General features: G+C 40.0%; 1 protein-coding gene across 1 annotated transcript; it reads right to left on the bottom strand.

The window, feature by feature from the left end:
* Positions 1-3,187: 3,187 nt before the first annotated feature.
* LOC103721850 (glutathione transferase GST 23-like) lies at positions 3,188-4,371 on the bottom strand. Its single transcript, XM_008812213.5, has 2 exons — positions 3,972-4,371; positions 3,188-3,871 (listed from the first exon to the last, which is right to left on the bottom strand). The coding sequence occupies exons 1-2, from the start codon at positions 4,290-4,292 to the stop codon at positions 3,398-3,400; spliced, it is 795 nt and encodes a 264-aa protein (XP_008810435.1). The 5' UTR covers positions 4,293-4,371; the 3' UTR covers positions 3,188-3,397.
* Positions 4,372-16,015: the final 11,644 nt, after the last annotated feature.

The following is a 16,015-nucleotide window of genomic DNA, read 5'->3' as shown; positions in this document are numbered from 1 at the left end:
GGTGATATTTCTAATGGCTTCGTAAAATAATTTTTTCCTATGTGGGGACACTAAATACATTGCTTCAAATATTTTTTCTCATAATTTTTTCTAAAATAATTAGGAAGAGCCGGATGTGTGGTGATATTTCTAATGAATTTCGAAAATAATTTTTTCCTCTACGTCATGGCTTCCTAAAATACGTTTGATAAATTTTTCAAAACTAATTAAGAAGAGTCCAATGCATGGTGATATTTCTAATGGATTCCTAAAATAATTTTTTTCTCTATGTCATGGCTTCCTAAAATATTTTTCCTCATAAAGTTTTCTAAAATAATTAAGAAGAGTCCAGACATGGTGATTTACTAAAGAAAAATAATAAAATTTATGTGGTATTGGAATTTTAAAATACCAGTATTCATTATGCTGATATTGAGATTTACTCGGTATTTCATTAAGTCAGAAAGTACTTGGTTCACACATATATTATAGTTAGATAATTTTAACATATTTAGATACCTTTAACATATTTGCATAACTTATAATTGTTTTAATTTTTCTGGATATTTGAGATGATTTTCTATGATTTCCTTTCTAATTTTCCTAAACTTTGGAGAGAGATTGAGTTTTCTCTCTCTTTTCCACATAATAGGTATAGGGATAACATTATCATTTTTAAAATCACTGTTCAAATGAAGAATTGCCAGCACAAATTTTGAAAAAATATTAATTATAAAAGCAAAGAAAAATTGTACATAGCTTTCTTGTTCCATTTCTTATACTATTTTTTCCAGTAATTATAGGTTGGAGTAAGTTATTTGATATCTTTAAGATATGGAAAAATAAGAGCCTGGCTCCTTAAGATATCATTTGATGAAATTGTGCTTGCGATCAAAAATCTACTTTCATTTTTCTGGATATTTAGTTTTTTCTCCACTCGTTGATGGTAGCACAAACCCAGAAGAAATCAACAAATCAAGGATCAGCTTTTATATATAGCAAATAAAATAAATCAGCAAGATGCAGGTAGAACTTGTTGCTTATGTGGAGAACTTTCATCAATCTTAGGAGGATACAAGCCAAGCACCACAACTAAATCCATCTAATTCTCAAGGGAAACATAGAACAAGGAGCTGCAATTCTTCAAACTCGCATCATGAATGAGCAATTTGCTTTATGCATTGGCTTTATGCATCTCCATATAGAGATGCCTGTGGATGGATAGATCTGTGGGAGGGTTAACATGGCCACAATTCACTCTGGCTTTTTGTACTCAATTTGAGCTTCCCAATGATGCAGATTTAGGAGGAATGCTTTCAAACTTATGCCAATTCAAAACTGTTCTAGAATACCAAACATGGTTCGAGAGAATTGCCAACAGTATAACTGGTTTACTCAAATCATTTTTGGTTACCTTTTCTGGTTTTAGGTCTCCGAGACGAAATCAACATAGGAGAAAAGGTTCTTCAAACAACAACTCAATTCCGAGCATTCTCCTTGGCTCGTCTTCATCAGGGGGCTGTGCAAATTAATTCTCAAATATGGCAAGAAGCAAATTGTGAGCCAAATTTTTTTGTTTTTTAAGGAAAAGGATCAGGCTTGTTTTCTGTTGAGATTTGTGAAAGGTGGAAGAAGGGACTATGCTTAAACTATGATGAAAATCTTTTGGTCTTGGACATCAATGCACGGCAAATTGGCATTGATGGAATGCACAACTTTTGGAAAAGATGATGAAAATTTGCAGGCAAATGAAGTTTTAAATAACCTTTGAGGACAAGTGTTGCTTAAGCGGGGTCGGATATTACATACCTATCTTTTCAAAAATTTTTATATATGTTTTCTGTTTCCAACAATCATAGGTTTGACTAGATTATTCCATATGATCCTTAAGATATGGTTTGATGGCATTGTGCTTGCCCATCAAATATCTACCTTATTTAGGTGAGTCATGGGTCTCTATTTTGAATAATCATGCATGTATCTTAGGCGAAGAAAAGATGTTCTATTAATGCAGGTTAGTGGCTGGATCCCTGAAAGAGATCCATCTTCTTCCCTCTTCTCTCATATTCTAATATTTATAATTAATATATATACCTTAGTTACGTGTCAATAACAAATAACAATCATTATTCCTACTATGTAATAACAGAATAATAGTCAAGTAAAGATCCTTACTTATCCATTACTAATATAAATAATATTATAACAGCTAAAATTATTTTCTTTTTTTTTGTTTTGGTCCAGCTAAGATTATTTTCTTGAGATAAGCCAGTATAACATAATAATAGCCATTATTATAAAATGATGAGCTAGATGAAGTCTTATATATATACACACGCGTGTATACTGCCAAAACCTGGTTCAAAACATTATCATTTTCTTCTTCCATTCTCATTCTACTCTTAAGAGGTTCGAATTTCAAGTAACAGTAGTAAAAAATAATCTATTTTTCAAGCAAAGTAGAAGAATATGAAAATAGCCTATCATGGGTGTCTTTTCGCTCTCCAGCTATTCGCATGTGCTTTGTCGCTTATGGCTTCAAAGTCCAACTCCAAGATGCAAAGTAGGAAAGAAATGATTTTTTGTTATAAAACTTTAGTATATTCTCAAGACTTAGAAGGAATAATCATGGACCCACCAAACCCATGCAAGCTGCCTCCTACTACCTTTTCAGATCAGCTTTTCCTGGCTTTATTTACTGAATTGAGGAGGACTAACGCATCCGAGTCCAAGTTAAATAAGCTCGGAGTTGTATGAGTGCCCACAAGGAAAAAAATTAATGATGGCTCCTACATTTATATGAAGAGAGTTCCCAATAGTTTTTTTTAAGAGAAGAAAAAGTTTTCTAGTAATCTTCTCTTCGTATCTCCCTCACTCCTTTCCTCCATCCTGAGTCTCCACCCTCCTCCATAGCTGTTGGAACTTAAGAACTTGATATGACTTGTGAATTAATTGGACATTTAAAAAAATCATCTTAGATTTTACCTGTGCTCGTTGGATAAGTTGTATCATCTAGGCCATGCTTCTCTTTCCTACACGTCGCTCCATTTTATTGGCGAAAGGAACTCTTCAGTTCATCTCCAATAGCTTTTCATATGGAAGTTAGGACTGGCATTAAAGAAATCCTTGACATCAACTTCCAATATATTGATTTGTAGTATAAGCATCCAAATGACTTAGAATAAGAACCGGGTTGTAGACCGTTGAATTCAAACAAAGCAATCCCACATGCTCATGTTATCAAGCAGAAGATTCTCTAACCACCAATATAATAAAACTTACATCTACACAACTAGAAACCATATTTAAAGCATCTAATCACATGACAGAACGCAAGAAACTATGATCATAATATAGAGAGCCTACCAAACCTATTACACTACCATAGTAAACCAAACCTTAGAAAGACCCTTCCCTTTTAAACACTAGTGCCACTTTCAATAACTAGGTTGTTATTGCTGTTGTTGGTGGCGGCAGTGGTGGCGGCAGCGGTGGTGGTGGTGGTGGTGGTGGAAGAAGTGGTGTCTTTGAGACTAAGCATCATTTGACGAATGCCTCTAGCATACTCCAGCAACGTATCGATGGCCGGAATGATTTCCTTCACCTCCTTCTGCTCCTCAAAGTCTCGGAGCCATGCATGGAAGAGGGGGAATGCCTCGGAGTCGACGAGCTTCACCTCCATGACCTCATTAAACACGGCGAGCCAATAGGAGCCGCATCCGAGGACAATGTCCAAGATACCAATCTTATCGCCACCAAAGAACCTTCTCCCCTTGAATGCTCCCTCCCGGAGCTCAGTTTCGATTAGCTTCAGATTCTCATGGACTTGGCACACAGCAGCCTTCTGATCCTCACCTGATGACCCGAACACTGCGCCGGCTGCAGGGCCAAGCTGCATTGCCATGCATCCAAAGCCTCAGTGATGATACAAAAAATGTGCATGGAAGACTGATAGCTTAACAAGTCTAGGAAATTAATGGGCGGAAGATAACCTTGTCGTCGGCGAAGTGGCACCAGAAGCGGGCAATGGCCCGCTCATAGGGATCGATGGGCATGATCGGGTGGTCGGTCCAGGTCTCGTCTATGTATTCGAGGATGATGACCGACTCGACGATCGGGCGGTCGAGGTGGAGCAGCACGGGGACCTTCTTGTAGACATGGTTGTATAGGAGGAGGGAGGGGCTCTTGTTAGTGAGGTCCTCCTCCATGTACTCAAATTCTAGGCCCTTGAGCTTGAGGGCAAGTTGGACTCGGTGGGTGTAGGAGCTGGCCCATGAGCCGAAGAGTTTAAGACAAGAGGGGGACTGCTCCATGGCTGGAAGGGTTTTAGGAAGGGTTGGCTTTTGCCTTTCCTATGGCTTCCAAGCCAAGGGTTATGTAGAAGAGGCTTGCAATCCAAGGGTCATATAGAAGGGGAGGGAGGTGAGCTTTGGGGCCCAGCAGTGGGGTTAACGCGGTTGTGCATGAGATAGGGGGTAGAAACCCTAGGTTGATTGAAAAGGATGGCGGGCTTCTTCACCAAGCCACTCTTTTCAGGGTTGGCTTTCATTTCAAAAACTTATTTAGCAGATAACTATATATATCCAAATAAGAAACGACATGGGTTACAAAGAAGAAAAAGTATCGTACGTAACAAAATAATACATACAATGGTTAAGTTGATGGCCTGAGGGGCCCCCATTGTGTCATACATAAATGAGCAACTCAGGCATCTAAATAACACTATGGTACGTACTTACCATAATTATATTGTCGCAATGGCTAGCTCTCATTTGAACGTTGCACCGGACACATAATAAAGTAGTCTCGAAAGAAAGAACATTAGATTAAATATACTAGCAGTGATTTTTGTCGAATATCTCCTATAGTTTACCATGATCTTTCTTTATTTATTATCTTATTCCATAAAGATGCAGTCAAAAGCTGAACTTGGTGGAGAATAGTCATTATTTCCTTTCCATGCCATCAATTAAATAATGATATAACATGGTGGGGCACAAAGACTGAATATATAGTAGCAATATTAAGAACTTTAGAGACAGATACATAAGGTTTTATAAGTAGATATATGATGATGCCTAAGCTAGTGGAAAGGAATCCGGAAAGGCTTATAATGAAGAGGGTGCAATAGTGTTGGTAAAGTCGTGCGATGGAGATCCGTGACACAGGTAGGCCCAGGCAGTTGCACCATTGTCTGTACGTAGGTCACATGAAGCCAAAGCTCTATCTTTATCCAACGTAACAATTATGGATTACATAGATCCAACAAGAACAGGTGTTATTGGCACTGTGCTCGTCTTCACTTCATTCTTTAAGTGCCTTAACCACAGGGAGACGAAGTCTAGATAAAGAAACACTAGCTCCAAGTAAGCCAAGGCTCTATCTTTATCCAACGCAACAATTATGGATTATATAGATAGAACAAGAACAGGTGTTATGGCACTGTGCTTGTCTTCACTTCATTCTTTAAGTGCCTTAACCACAGGGAGACAAAGTTTAGTTAAAGAAACACTAGCTCCAGGTACAAATAGAACTGGAAACCGAATACAAGCACCCAAGTAGCTGGGCTCGTTTGTCTTGGTACAAACCAAAGTAGGCTCCTTTGTCCGGTATCCACGCAAAATCCACGCACAGAGGATTTGGTGGTCACGTCCACAGCAAAATCGCTTGGCAATCTCTAGCTTTCCGTATAGACATGTCCTCCCTCCCCTCCAAAGTCTTCTCACTTTTTTTTTTTGCTGGAAGTCTTCTCACTTCTCCCATCCATAATTGAAATGGCAAGGCTGCTCAACTCCCTGCGGCAATAGCGACGCGTCCCAGTAAACAATTTAAAGGGCGTGCACGAGAGAGAGAGAGAAAGGAGAATCTCCTTTCTTTTTTTTCTTTTTTTTTAAAAACACATCCACATGAATCAGAAAATAAAAGAGTAAAAAAATTTTAAAAAAAATCTAATAATACAGTTCACAAAATAGTTTTTATATAATTGCCATCGGCATTTAATCAACATTATTTTTAACTTTTCAAAAAGTTTGTGTCACATCATAAAAAAATAGAGTAGAAGCTATTCTTCAGAAAAACGTACCTTAATAGATGAAAAACACTAGCATTTGGTAGATTGGGTAGCCATCAAATCACTGGTCTTCAAGTATGATATAAGAAGTCTTTAGACGGTTTGTAAAATTCTTCTACTTGTGGAAATACACAACCCATGCTGGTGGGTCCTACCTTTCATTTTGTGATATGTCATTCCAGAAATGGAAGGACATTGGAGGGTGGTTAGGTGTGAGCGTGGCATATCTTTGCTGACCGGATTCTTCTCTTCCTTGCATCAATGGCTGAGTGGCACTGCAACACTGTTAACGAGTTTGGTAGGGGAAGGGAAAGAGTAGTACTTCTTTTACTGGACCCAATTTTCATTGCTTGCACTCACACTGCTGTACGTCTCTTCCTGCAGTTTGTTCTGTGCCCTTTATTAGACATCTACCAAACACAAAGACCTGACGAGGCCAGCTCTTCAGTCTTCTCAGGAAAAGGTGCATGCATCCTGATCTGTGAGTACAATACAAGCTATCTACCTTGTATAGACCAGGCCAGAGCTTACCAAGCCACCAGTGACTTGGTGAAGTAATATGCAGGGAGTAATTCTTCTCAAGAAAACTAGTAGAGAGTAAACAAGCTCAGCTCAAGAAAACCAGGTCCACCTCAAGCTTGGCTCATTTGTAATTGATCCAAGCTCGAGCCACCTTATGTCACTACAAAGTTGTGTGTGTGTGTGTGTGTGTGTGTGTGTGTGTGTGTGTGAGAGAGAGAGAGAGAGAGATTTTATTTTTTTTGTAATTTTATTAAATAATTCAAAATTGGACTATATCTTAATCTCATAATTAAAAATGCACTCTGTTAAATAAATACAAAAATATTTTTATATAAAAAATAATAATATATAACTATATAAGCGGAGCTTGAGTGAGCTCTTTTGCTAATTGAGCGACTTGAACTCAGGCCTCATTTTGAGCCAAACATGAGCTCGCTCACCAATGCTTTGCTCATCTGGCTGCCCCCGGTAAGTAGGTGCATGGTTGAAATGGTTTACACAGGGTGATATTTTCTATATGACTCACATAGTAAGGTACATTCTGCTTGAGGTCAGAATATTGCAGCAGGGGTGCATGCGTGCATCCGTATGGTCTAAGGTCCCACACTGAAATTTTATATATGGAGTCAGTACACGTGAGAACTAATTCGGTGCACTGTGGTGCAACTGTTGCTATAATTGTATGTGTACATAAGGCCGAAAGGAAGCATCTCAAAGCAAATGCTGTGTAGGAAGCACATGGAATCACGGGGCTCGAGGAGAGGCAAACGACCCTTTTGAATGCAACGAGTGGATGCTATGTATGGGCGATGGCTTTACATTACTTTTCAGAAAGGCATATATTTTCCTTGCAGGTTTTGTGTGTTTAGTGTGGGCATGTCTCCCATACATCGCTCACATCACTGTTCTGAGCTTTCTTTGAGGCAACGCATGATGACATCTCTCCATTGTGCTACGCAAAGAAGAAATGAAGATGGTGAGTTTTCAGTAAGTTTAAACTAAGGTATCATGGAGGCATGTAAAGGGACGAAGGCACACCAAGGTCCATTAGTAGCTGTCTGAAAAAGTTTGGTCATGTTGGAGGTGTTACTGTGTGGTCTCACGTCTTACGTTTAGCTTTCACTTTTACCCGTTAATGGGACGTGACACTACGTATATCACCCTGTGTAGTCGAAGCTTTCCTTGCTAAAATATTCCCACTAACATGGCGTTATCCTAACCGAGAGCATGCCCACGCTAGTTACTAATTGGAGACTTTTATCACATAACAGCCTACAGTAGTAATTGGACGCACCAAACATTGGAGCATTGCAGTTAACGAGTACTTGGTTTGGCTTTTGCATTGGTTTCTTAAAAAGCATTTGATTGATTGCCATTATTCCAGAGAGCCAAATTGTTAAAACATTAGATGAATGCACAAGAAGCACGTCGAAGAATATTGTGGATTGAGTGTGTGTGTGTGTGTAGAGATGAAAATGGAAGGGAGAAACACTGAGCCCCTACCCAACATATTGGTTTATAATAGTAGATATTGAGGTTCAGCTTGATCTCCAAAATGTGTAAGTAATAAATATCCTTTACTATACAATGAGAACTTCGATCGACCATCGCCTATAGTCAGGATGTTCAACTATCTCATGCATGTATCGAATCAAATTCATAGAAGTGTGCATAGGACATGCAAATTTCTAGTCAGATAAGATGGGTATTGCATCCATAGTGCTGAGTACTAAGACAAAAGCAAAACCTAGATACCCTTTGATAGCATAGCTTTGTTGCACCAAGCTCCATATTTTAGCCAATACATCAGCATCATGTAGACTATTATCTTCAGCCTACACCTGAAAATATTAGCCAAACATTCTCAACTCAGATTGTAGAGGCTTCAATACCCCTCTCTGGGGGAATACCTTTAGCTCATATCATGGTTGAAGCAAGAGCTAATGGATCAACTACAACCCAGTGGATACATAACAACTAGCCTAAATATCCAGATTTCACAATTAGACACTTCCCACTGTACGATCATTGACCGTGGGTACAAACTGAATAGTGTTGGACGGTGGGTACAGTTTTAGGCTAACATTGCGCACAGTAAAAAATACAATTTAGGTACACCAAATGGCCGGTGCACTGCCACATATAACATATGTTGTACCAAAGAGATGCCATTGACGACCACGCGTATCCCTTTTGAATTAATAAGAAATGTAGACCTTTGGGAGCATGGGAGACAGAGTCCAGGAAAGAATGAGCTTTAACTGGACTAAAAGCCAGTCCAAGGAAAAAACACAAGACTTGAAGACCAAGTTAGCTTACAAAAGAACAAATATGCCCTAGTAGTCTATGAGAAGAATGAGAGCATGCTTTCGAAATTAAAAAGTTCAAAGCTGAAACAGTCAAAAATTATTACACTAAGTGGTCAAATAATTGCAACAGAATGCATAACAGCTTGAGAAGTTTAATGGGAGTAGGTTAAAAAAAAAAAAAAAATCTCGATATTTTAAATCAGAACAGCTCGATCACTTATATATATTTTTTATGGTATACATAAATGCATGTAAAAAAGAAAGTAAAATCTTATGCATGAGAAGAACGAAGCAGGAGTATGTGCTGTTTCTGTCTTAAATACGCACACCACTAATGGGTACCTCTTAGACCAAAAAACTTCTACAGAAACATCACACGATAAAATCTGCAGTTCTTCAGCAAACTCTCTGTCAACAATCATAGCAATTTATAGGCAGGATAAGCAGCCAAAAAAGACACAGCAGAAGAGCTTTGGCAATATAACAACAGATCTCAAATGTAAAATGAAGCAAACTCATCTTTTTTAGACCATCTTTTTTTTTTTAGTGTGCTTCTGTAACCATTGTTGGAGAGGCTGGGTGGTTAAATGCATGTATCTTCTTTTTCTTGTATGAGAATACGTATCTGTTGTGCTGATTTAATGAAATAGAAAGGAGTGTAATGAGGAAAAGAATTTAGTTAGGTAAGGCACTTTCGGGAAGCTTTCTTAAGGATAGAGATTTTCCCTCTTATGGATGCAAAAGGACTCTTGGAAATCCCAGCTTCAGGATACAATACTCAAAACAAAGGTGATATATATAAGATTGCACTTCTTAATCACCTAATCAAGAACCCACGCCCAAAAAAAAAGAAGTGTAGAAGAAAAGTTTGAGACAAGAAAAGTTATAAAATAGAAGGTCAAAAAAAGTTGTATACGGTTTCTCATGTCCCAATAAATTTATAAGAGTCCATAGATCACATACGTCCAAAGCAAAGCAACTTTCCAGAGTCCGTACATTGCATACGTATTTTTTCAGAAATAATACAACTCTAAATTTTTTTTTTAATATTGTAGAAATTCTAAGAACTTTCCAAGGATCTAAAAACTTTTAAAAAACTTCATATCAATAGGACTCCTTATTAAACAAAATCCATGCAAGTTTTTATCCTTTTAAATTATTATTATTATTATTATTATTATTATTATTATTATTATTATTATTATTATTAAACTCTCCTTTTCTCTTTTAGCAGTGTACAAGTCAAAAATGGTAGTGCATTTATCCAGCTATATAAATAATTAAAAATTTCACAGCTTTCCATTCTTTCCCTCACGTGCATTACACATGCCAAAATCTTCTTTTGATAAGGGCAAACAAGTCTCTAGGCATATCAAGATTTAACGACTATGATCAAATGAAGTGATAATGGAGATTGAATAATTAATGTGATTTCATGATGAATGAGAGATTGTTTCTTATTTTAAGAGTAACATATAGTTTTCAACTAGTTATTTTTACTAGAAATCTAAAATATTGCAGCAAATAGTTCAATATAAAACAATTTCAGAATACATGTCCATAGAGGAAGACAATTATTAGGGAAGTGCATTTTTGTACCATCAAATTTAGGGATACTAGCAATCAAGTTATCCAAGTTCGGCCTATGGCAATTTAGTCAACAAAGTCAAAAAATAGAGTGAAATTAGAAAATCGGACAGACGAAGCTCAACGCTATCTGCTCTTGACTGTCATATGACCGCACATGATCGATAATTGATCTAATGTGGCAGATTAAAGAAGGATAAAAGGTAGTTAGTTTTGATCAAAAATGTCCATTAAATCAAGAAAAATTAAGATTGCCCTAGTCCTCTCTCTCTCCTAACCCAACAATTTCAGGGGCTTCCTCTCCGGTGTCGACCTCAGCTTGATCCACCAAGCCTGCCACTTGTTCGACAAAATCTAGTGCCTACCCATTCCCCTCTAGAACGAGGCCATCGCTTTGACGAGAGGGACAACTACGACATTTCCTATTGAGTGTCTTCCCAACATCAAAAAGACAGGCCACAGCTTGAGAGGTGTGATGACATTGAAAAAGTAGGATTATGGCATAAAGTTTTCAGCATATGGAGATCTAAATTATATATATAGCACTACTATTTGCTTCGATGTTGATATGTTTGTATAATTTTTAAGTGGACCCCTAATGTCTACTTTTGGATGCTAATATGCTAAAAATATCATGACATAATTGTTTACTAGTCTCCTTATGTCCGATTTTGGACCTGGCATTGTATACTGAATGCTAAAAAGCTTAATATATAATAGTCTAGTCCCCTTATTTTTTCTATTGATTTTGTACCATCAAATTTAGGGATTCCTAATACATTATTACCCAATGGTTTAGTGGGACCCTTATATCCACTCTAGGGTCCTGCATTGGATGGTGATATGTTTTAGGGATTCCTCATTGCATTTATATAAATTGCTTTTGTGTTTATATGAAAATTTTTATCCTGTGCAGCGTTATTTTAACTATCCATTTTAACTCCTCTCAAACACTTGAACTTCTTTTTTTTATCATATATTTATTTTTTTATTATTTATATCCTTTGGACATATAGCTCTCCATCATCAAAACTCTTCGCCATGCGTTGCATCTATTTTGAACTGCTAAGCTAATGGAGCAAACCAGCCAATATCTGGGAATGGACTACAAGATATAATGGGTGAATTTAGCTAGCATCTGATCTCATATCTTCTGAACTGTCAAACAACTCCTCAATCGTCCCATAACTCTTCTCTTTATTACAATTATTTCTCCCATGTCTCCTATGTTTATTACTGTTATTTTTCACATTACTTTAATCCTCCACCCTCTCCTCTCTTATAACTCCCCACCCGGAGTTTGTTCTAAGTTTCATATTCTTATGTAATCCCATTGAAACGTAGGACGTGTACCATTCTTCATTCTATGAGATTGCTCCTACTGTGATAGCAACCTTGCTTCCAAAAAATTCCCCATCTCACGTGGTTGTCTTTAAATTAATAATGTCCAATGCCCATTTCATGGGCAGCAACCTTCAAACTAATCCAAGTATGGCTGGTTGTTCTTCTCAACAAGAACTAACCATTGTTTATCTCAAAGAACTCTCTTTATTTGCCTCTTCTATGCGAGTTTAGAGTTTTTCCTTTCTTCAAATATCCAAACATGAAAACCCGACCTTTGTGGCCTTCTTGTAAAGATCTGAATTTTGGGCCTGTTATTGAGCCCAAAGAACTGAAGTCGGCAATGGATACCGACTTCAGTTCGCTCTTCGTGTCGCCCCACGAAGACCACGCCGGCCGAACGGCCAGCGGGATCTTCGCACCTCCCCCCCCCCCCCCCCCCCCCTTTTCCCTCTCTCCCTCTCTCCCTCTATCTCTCTCTCCCTCTTTCTCTCCTCTGAGAGCCTCGTCCGAGCCCATCCCTTTTCCCATCCCTCTAAAAAAAATTTGAGTTTTCCCTCATCTTCTTCCCTTTTCTTGAGAGGTTTGCCGGAGCCACCGCCGCCGCCGGAGCCGCCAACGTCGCCGGGGATTCGCTCGTCGACGACCGGAGGTGAGAAAGACAATCCATTCATTATTTTTTTTTATGGATCTAAGAGGGAGAGAAATGAGGGATGGCAACCGGTTTTCATCCCCTGTTTTGGAAATTTTTTTTGATGGGATTCGGCCGGCCGACGGTGGCCGGCCGGGGTCAATCCGGCCGAAACGGGTTCGGCCGGAGGTGGGCGAACAAGGGGCCGGGCTTCCCAGCCCCGGTCCCTCTCTTTCCTCCCTTCTTCCTCTCCTTCTTCTCTTCTTCTCTTCTTCATCCCTTCCGCCGCCTGTGACAGCAGAGTGGCCGGCGGCGGCTGGCCGAGCGCCGCCGCCGAGGGCCACGGTCGACCGCCGAGGGCCGACCGGAACCACCAGCCACTCCCCCCCCCCCCCCTCCTTCCTTTTCTTCTTCTTCTTCTTCTTCTTCTTCTTCTTCTTCTTTCTTCTTCCTGGGCGTATACCTTGCTTTGATTTCCGTGCCTATTTGGGTCTCAAACCAGACACAACAGACCTTGATCTGATTGAACCATGGGATTTAGCCTAAACTTGAGTTGGGTAGTGTGGATCAGACCGTGTACCGGCCTATTTGGGTCTCAAACCAGACACAACAGACCCTGATCTGATTGAACCATGGGATTTAGCCTAAACTTGAGTTGGGTAGTGTGGATCAGACCGTGTACCGATTCCACCCATTTCTTGAATTGGGTTGGGTCTGAGTTTAAGTGAATGGGTTTTGTTATGGTCTGATCAGACCTGGTCTGGGTTGGGTTGGGGGTCTGTGTTGGGCTGAGTCGGGCCAAATTGGAACTGTGGACTGGTTTGGGTTGGGCCCGAAATTTGATATGAACCTGTTATCCGGTTTGGTTCAATTGGGCCTAATCTGTTTTGGGCCACAATTGACTTGGGTCTAAAGGATTCTGATTTTAGGGTATATATTTGATCTTGGGGACCCATTCTTGGATTTATGAACTTAGGAGTTTAAGGGGTTGAAATTAGTTTAAATTATGTTTCTTAATTAATTAAATAATTAATATTTATGTTTAATCAGGGGTTCGTGATATCTGTGGCAGGGATCTTTTAAGCGAACCCAGGTAGGTGACTTATTGCTTTAAAATCGAATTATAACATGTATCTTGCATATCTTGATGTTATGATTTATTCTTGGCATTATGTGTTAGAATTAGAATTAAATATTTATTTTTTTTTTTTATAAACTGTTATGTGACTTATTATTGGGAGCATGTTCATGACTTTGATTTAGAAATTCACGATGTGGAAAATTTATTTATTGATTTTTAAAGACCGCGTGACTATAGTCTAGACCCCGCCAATGGGATGATACGTTGGCCCTGTCGACTTGTACTGAGGAACTGGTTTCGACACCGTGACCACCGGTGATAGAATAGTGGCGGCACAGGGGTGCGTTTTGCTCTGCGGAGCGGCTCAGTGGAGCGTGAGATTGGCACCAGGGGGTGCGGCACAGTGGTGCGTTGGCTCTGCGGAGCGTGAGATTGGCACCAGGGGGTGCGGCACAGTGGTGCGTTGGCTCAGTGGAGCGGCTCTTCGGAGAGTTGTATTGGCACTTCGGTGTAACCATGCCACTGGGTGATGTGGCCGTAGTCATGCGGTTGAGATATTTTGAGTCTCGGATCGGGTTTACAGATTATTATGTGGATTTTTGGATTTATGAGTTTAGCTGCTTTTATATGCATTATGACATGTTATATGATGACTTTATTGCATGATGTCGCCTACTGAGCTGTTAGCTCACTCCTATTACTTACATTTTTTTTTTCAGGTGATGACATGTGATTATAGGGATTATGGGATGGAGTGATCATGATGTATTTAGCTAGTAGATATTGACTTTCCTTTTGACATGTGTATATATTTATGGACATTTAATATGGAAACTGGAATTTATCTTTGTTTAGCTATTGATGGTTGATCTGATTTATCTGCCTTGCGCGCCTGCGGGGTCCGCCCTGCAGGTGCGCGGCGTCTGCTCGCGCCCCGGGCCCCGGGTTCGGGGCGTGACAGATTTATTGGTATCAGAGCTTAGGTTAACGATCACTAGGGACATCAGAACAAAAAAAAAAAAAAAAAAAAACAATAACTAATGAAAACCCTAGGAGCATAGGGACACATGTGAGGAAATGAGAGTGGGGTAGTAAACTCATAGGAAGATTTTTGACTTAACCCTAACTTGTGGTATTATGTCTGTATCAGGATGCCGCCCCGCCGTACTCGTATACCACCTCGTCGTCTGATTGAGACGATGGGAGATGATCCGGCGACTCCTCGCCCAGCTGAGCGAGTTCAGGAAGAGGGAGATTGCCCAGCATGTATCTCAATGCTTAACTTGTCAGCAAGTTAAGATTGAGCATCAGAGACCAGCAGGTATGCTACAACCTCTGCCGATTCCAGAGTGGAAATGGGAGCATATCACTATGGATTTCGTATCAGGACTACCTCGTACCCTTAGAGGTCATGATTCAGTCTGGGTGATCGTAGACAGACTGACCAAAACAGCTCATTTTCTGGCAATCAAGACCGGGATGACACTGGAGAAGCTGGCAGAATTATATATCGAGCAGATAGTACGGCTGCACGGAGTTCCAGTATCCATTGTATCAGACAGAGATTTCCGGTTTGTGGCACATTTCTGGGGCAGCTTGCACAGAGCTTTGGGGACCACCCTTAGCTTCAGTACAGCCTTTCATCCACAGACAGATGGACAGTCTGAGAGGACCATCCAGATTTTAGAGGATATGCTGAGAGCCTGCTCTATTGATATGAGGGGCTCTTGGGATCATCACTTGTCACTGGTAGAGTTTGCTTATAATAATAGCTACCAGGCAAGCATACAGATGGCTCCTTATGAAGCTCTATATGGTAGGAAGTGCAGATCGCCTATCTGTTGGGATGATGTGGGGGAGAGGAAGATCTTGGGTCCAGAGATGGTGCAGCAGACAGTGGAAAAGATTCAGTTGATCAGAGAACGACTCCGAGCAGCTCAGAGTAGACAGAAAAGCTATGCAGATATCAGGAGGCGGGAATTAGAATTTCAGGTCGGAGATCATGTGTTCCTCAGAGTATCCCCTTCTAAAGGGATCATGCGGTTTGGAGTTCGAGGCAAGCTCAGTCCGAGATATGTGGGACCCTTCGAGATTCTCGAGAGAGTTGGATCTGTTGCTTATAGACTGGCACTTCCACCTGCTCTATCGGGGGTTCATTCTGTATTTCATGTCTCCATGCTGAGGAGGTACATTGCTGATCCCAGTCATGTGATTGAAGTGGCACCTTTGCAGCTCCGCGCAGATCTTTCTTATGTTGAGCAGCCTATCCGTGTAGTGGATAGGAAGGACCAAGTTTTGAGGAGGCGCACGATTCCTTATGTAAAGGTGCAGTGGAGCAATCACAGTGAGAGAGAAGCTACTTGGGAGCTGGAGGAGGAGATGAGAGAGAAGTTTCCTGCCATGTTCTCGGATTGAGGTATGTTTTAATTTCGAGGACGAAATTTTTTTTAGTTGGTTAGAGTGTAAAGATCTGAATTTTGGGCCTGTTATTGGGC

The sequence above is a fragment of the Phoenix dactylifera genome, chromosome 2 (genome assembly GCF_051530095.1).
Source record: "Phoenix dactylifera cultivar Ajwa chromosome 2, Ajwa_hap1_PhDact_Kaust_v1.1, whole genome shotgun sequence".
NCBI lineage: Eukaryota > Viridiplantae > Streptophyta > Magnoliopsida > Arecales > Arecaceae > Phoenix > Phoenix dactylifera.
The sequence above is the reverse complement of the archived record's forward strand: the minus strand, read 5'-3'. Positions and strand labels throughout refer to the sequence as shown.